The sequence below is a fragment of the Stegastes partitus genome, unplaced genomic scaffold (assembly GCF_000690725.1).
Source record: "Stegastes partitus isolate 25-593 unplaced genomic scaffold, Stegastes_partitus-1.0.2 Scaffold1028, whole genome shotgun sequence".
In the NCBI taxonomy this organism is placed as follows: domain Eukaryota; kingdom Metazoa; phylum Chordata; class Actinopteri; family Pomacentridae; genus Stegastes; species Stegastes partitus.
Window position 1 is genome coordinate 159,392 of NW_007578759.1, and position 4,758 is coordinate 164,149.

General features: G+C 46.7%; 1 protein-coding gene across 1 annotated transcript in view; it reads right to left on the bottom strand.

Annotated features, from left to right (window-relative positions):
- Positions 1-4,758, bottom strand: part of pard3bb (par-3 family cell polarity regulator beta b) — a 218,717-nt gene that overhangs the window by 104,528 nt on the left and 109,431 nt on the right. Inside the window, exon 17 of the mRNA XM_008295178.1 lies at positions 2,331-2,375. Within this exon, the coding sequence (XP_008293400.1) occupies positions 2,331-2,375 (45 nt within the window). The remainder of the gene's footprint in view (positions 1-2,330; positions 2,376-4,758) is intronic.

Genomic DNA, 4,758 nt, shown 5'->3' on the forward strand with positions numbered 1-4,758 from the left:
TGTGTCAGTGTGTGTGTGTGCTTGTGGCGCAGTCGCCCGGTGGTTTCTCGGGGTGTGGAGGGACAGACCAGCGCTGGAAGTTGGAAACAGCATTCCCAGAAGTCATTGTCTTTAAACTGCTGGTTTCCCAGGACCCGCCCCGCGCTCGGCGCTCTCACCAAAGTCCGTGCAGCTGTCTGACGGCGCGGCGCAGAGTTTCAGTTATAAAAAATACATTAGAGCAAAGGAAAGTGGGATGGAAAAAGCTGTCAGGCCTGCCAGACACACACTCTGTTTAACAGCTCTCTGGGCTCTGTGGCATTATAAAACAGGAGACACGCTGACAAGCAACAGGTACAGCCAACGTGTAAATAGGCTTTAGCTAAAAGAAAGAGAGAGTCTGGAAATCAAAGAAAGAGGCCTTAGAGGCTTTACTGGACATTCACCAGGCAAATGAAAGGAGAAGCTAAACCAGAAAGGTTGTGGTCACATATATGTCTGATAAAACTGCAGGTTGTTTTTAACAGATAATGCAGCAGTGGACTAAACCAGCCAGTTACACCTGCTTAAACTCTCATTATCTGAGCCTGTAGAAACTGCAGCCGATGGAAACAGAGTTAGAGAAAGGGCCAATCTTTCTAAATCTCTTATTCTAGACGGGCATCTGGGGTACCAGCTGCTGTCTACAGAGCAGCAGGATAAATAATTAAAATTAAAGAACAGGTAAATGTGGCCTCCGTGCTCCATCATGTTGTCAGAGTCTTTAACCCTAAATTACAAATTCCATCTCCGAGCGCGCTCTGTGTCTCTAAGTCCAACCCGGCAGTGAGACAAGATGTGATCTCTACGGACTGGAGCACAAACCAGTCATCAGGAGGGAGGACTTCACCGTACATCTGCCAACCATCGATAAGCGTCGGCAGAGTCGATCAACATGAACAAACGTATAAACAGCCGTTTGCTCTCAGTCCAAAGCGTAGTTCTGGAAGAGTTCAGGCAAACGGAACCAACCCATGACAGTATTTATGTCTTTACTTCATTCTTCTTCCACGTCTTAACATCTCAGTCCCTCTGAAGATGTCATCTTTTGGTGTCCAAGACGTTCTCTTGTCTGCATTTTAACATCAGTGCAGAACAGCTTCAACCACGGGCCCAGGTTCTGGCTCATACGGCCCGTTCTCTGGACTACAGCTACAAAGCCAACATGAGGAGATGAAAACAAAAAGCTCCTCTCATCTTCTTAGCATTAGAGGAAAAGGACAGTTTGTGTTATTATTCCTAATGTTCACTCATAAAACGCATTGCTTTACTGCATTCTTTCTGAATCTCGTCTTTATGCTCCTGCTGTCGCGCTGCTCGCATCCTGAGGGTGGCGCTGGACCTGACAAACAAACATCTGTACCGCCGGGTGTCAGCTGGGCCAGAATGTGGAGGAACAACAGAAGGCTGGAGTGGTGGCTCACAGCAAGCAGAACCAGAGTGCTCTCACAGTGAAGGAGCCACAAATGAAACGGGGAAACTTCAAGGCAAAGAGAAAAGTTTGAGATGTTTGTAGGGAACAAAGGTGAGAGCTTTCCAAGCAGCAGCCATTTCTGTTTCCCTGCACTTGAGCTTTCCTGTAGAGGAGTGTGTCCTCTCCCACTCCCGCTCCTTTTCTCTATTACCATTAAGAACAATCTCGTCAAAGGCTGCCTTTCAGTAGAGGCCATAGTCTCGCCTTTCTCTTTTCTCTCCAGTCCTTCAGCAAATTTTACTTCCATCTGCACCCTGCGTCTCTCGAGTGGTTCCTCCTCCAGGAGCCAGGTGGATAGGGGACAGGAATGAAGTGGCATGTAAATGGGATGGAGGAGAGGCAGGAGGAGGAGAACATGTTCTACTGGACACACTCTGGTCACATGTACTGTACTCAGGTTTGGGCGGCTCACTGACTTCTAACGAGACGGCCGAACACATGGTCATGATAACATCAGTCGATAACGAAAGTAATCAGTTACTTAAATAAAAAAAGGTTTCATTTGAATTTAACAGCCTTATTTTGAATCGTGTGAAGGTGCACGTGGAACACCTTCAATGTGAACAATAAAACACCAACAAATGCATCATCGGTATGTTTCCATGATAAGCCCTCATATGGAGAAGGCCTTTCTTTCATTTCCTTTTCTCTCTATTTTCAGGTCAATCAGCTCGATCTGGTCTCTTCCTGGTCTAACCCTCACCCTGTTCTACGTCTCTTGTTGTTTCCTATCATGTACTGATACCAGTGTTGTCCGTAGAACTTGCAGTTGTGTGTCTCCGTATCTTCTCTACGTGGACTACATCGATCCCGTCAGAGTGTCGGTGCGTTTGCTCACCTGCAGCGTTTCCAGCCGTGGCTCCAACGTTGCTCTCATCTGCCACTGAAACACAACAAGCTCATGTTAACATCCAAACACTCTCCATTCCTGAGCTGTTGTCTGTCTGTCTGCTAAATCTACACCAACCTAAACAACAGATCCCCAGAACATCTTTAATCTTACTGCCCTCGTCTCCATCATTCTTTACCCTGCTGTTATTCTTTCTGTCTCATTTTACAAGATGGCGGAGCAGCAGCAGCTCTCTCCTCCCGTGATGTGAAGTCGGCCTCGCTGCTACTGAAGTCCTTTCTCTCTCACTTCATCTGTCACTCGGCCTCCCGTCTCTCCTCCATCCCTCTCACCTCCTGCCCTCTGCCCTCCAATGTTTTCATGTTTCCTTGAGTTACGCTCGGTCCATCCCCCTCCTCCGCTTTGATCGCTCTTCTCATTGTTAATTCCCATTTCACTTTCTGCCTCTCCCCCAGTCTTTCTTTTTCTTCCTCCTCTGTAAGGCCAACAAGGAGCACATTGACTGGTAGCAGCGCGCCACATAAAGACCCGACCACAGACCCAACTCATAGCTTCTCCCAGCTAATTCTTTTCTAATGAAAACCAAGGCTGAAGTGTAGCTGCATCTAACAGCATCCGTCTGCAGTAAGTTAACACCAGTGATCAGCAGCCCAGTGTGGGTTGTGCACCGTGTTGTGTTATTGGGGAGAGAGCCTCACAAAGACACAACCACACGGGGCTGTTAGGCTGACATGGAGGCTAAGCTAACGTCATTACGTCTGACTAGTGTACAGGCTGTGGATGCTGAAGTTGTGTTTATGTCCACAGAAGCTGATGGAAATGAGGAGCAACAGCAGCAGAAACAACAAAGCGACAGCGAGGGCCAGCAGGAACCACAGGAGGGAGCTCATCATCTGGAACCAGCCCGAAATCATTCTTACATCTTTAATTGGACTGGTGTGGAAAATGGAATGAGGACAAATTAAATAAAAATGAGATTATGTAAGTGACCCATGAATGGAAATCTGTTGATTCTGTCCCCGTGGCTCTCTTCTTTCTTTTTCTTTACACCAGAGCCAGAACTGGACTCGTAGCTAACAGTCTGGGAACAGTGGTCATGAAATGTTAAGACGCACCTCTCACCGTGCACATGGCACGTCTGTGACACAGGTCTCGATCACTAAAACCACATCATCAGCAGTGGTTATGGACACGAAGTGCAGGAAGGTCTGGAAACAGCACAAGGGCTTTCTGTTTAGCCCAGGAGTGGAAAAAAAAACTAAATAGACCAACCAACCAGACTAACAGAGCTATAAGATGTATAATATGTCTCCAGTCACAGATGCTGTCCTCAGACGTGTCCTGTTCTCTGAGCAGTCCTGCAACATCAGCTGATCCAGCGCCGCGAATCATTGGCAGTAAATGAATATCTATATCCAGCTCTGTCCGTTGTTTCCCACAAAATCTAACAAAAACAGCCTGATTTTGAAGATTGCTTTAATTAAAATGTGCCGAGTTACAGACGATGTGTTTTCTTCTACCTGAGTAAATGAACTGGGCTACACAGCGCTGCACTGTGTCGCCAGAAGGGGGCGGTAGAGAGTACATGGCTGGAATAAACAGAGTAGAAGAAGCCAGAGACAAAACCACCAACAAACCTGGTAGAAGAAGCAACAAACCAAACATTGGCCATCTACCAGCAGAGAAGGCGTCGTGGGGATTTGTTTTCACATGTGAAGCTTCTTTATGCTTCATAAGCGTTGACAAACAACATCAACCAGCACAACCTGCTTCACATGCAGAACGCAAAGTGTGCTGACAAATCCATCTCTGCTGCTGATGCTCCAGTCAGCTGACCTTATGGTTGTTTCTGCGTGTGGTGACGACAGCAGAACTTCAGAGACCTCCTGATGTTACTGCGTATTGTATTTATTCTCTCTGTACTCCAGCCCTGAAGCTTTAGCTTCATCAGCTGCAGCTCGTCCTGGACTCATTCACCATAAAGTAGTGAATTTATGTATACCTTCTTCAGCCATTCTGTGACAAGCATGTTCTCCTGGACTTTACAGACAGACGTTGCATGTTGGTTTCAGGCCTACAGGGACAGAACTAATCCCTGAACATGAAGGCCTTTCCATCTACACTATATCTAGATTTAAAAGAGAAGAAAGAAGCAATATTTGCTAAAATCTTACTCTCTTACTGTCACTTTAGAAAAAAACAGGCTGAGGCGTTTCTTAATAAGATGTTGCGACTGCGGCCTGATGGTTTGGTGATGAAAACATGCCACGCCGCTCCTGCACTCACGTATTAAACCCTGATGTGTTTGTCACGCGTTTAGTGAAGATCCAGAGTTAAAACACAAAGGAGGCGACGTACAGGCGCACAGCACATACCAGCAGTCTATTCATGGAGAAACAGTCTGTGATGTTCACAT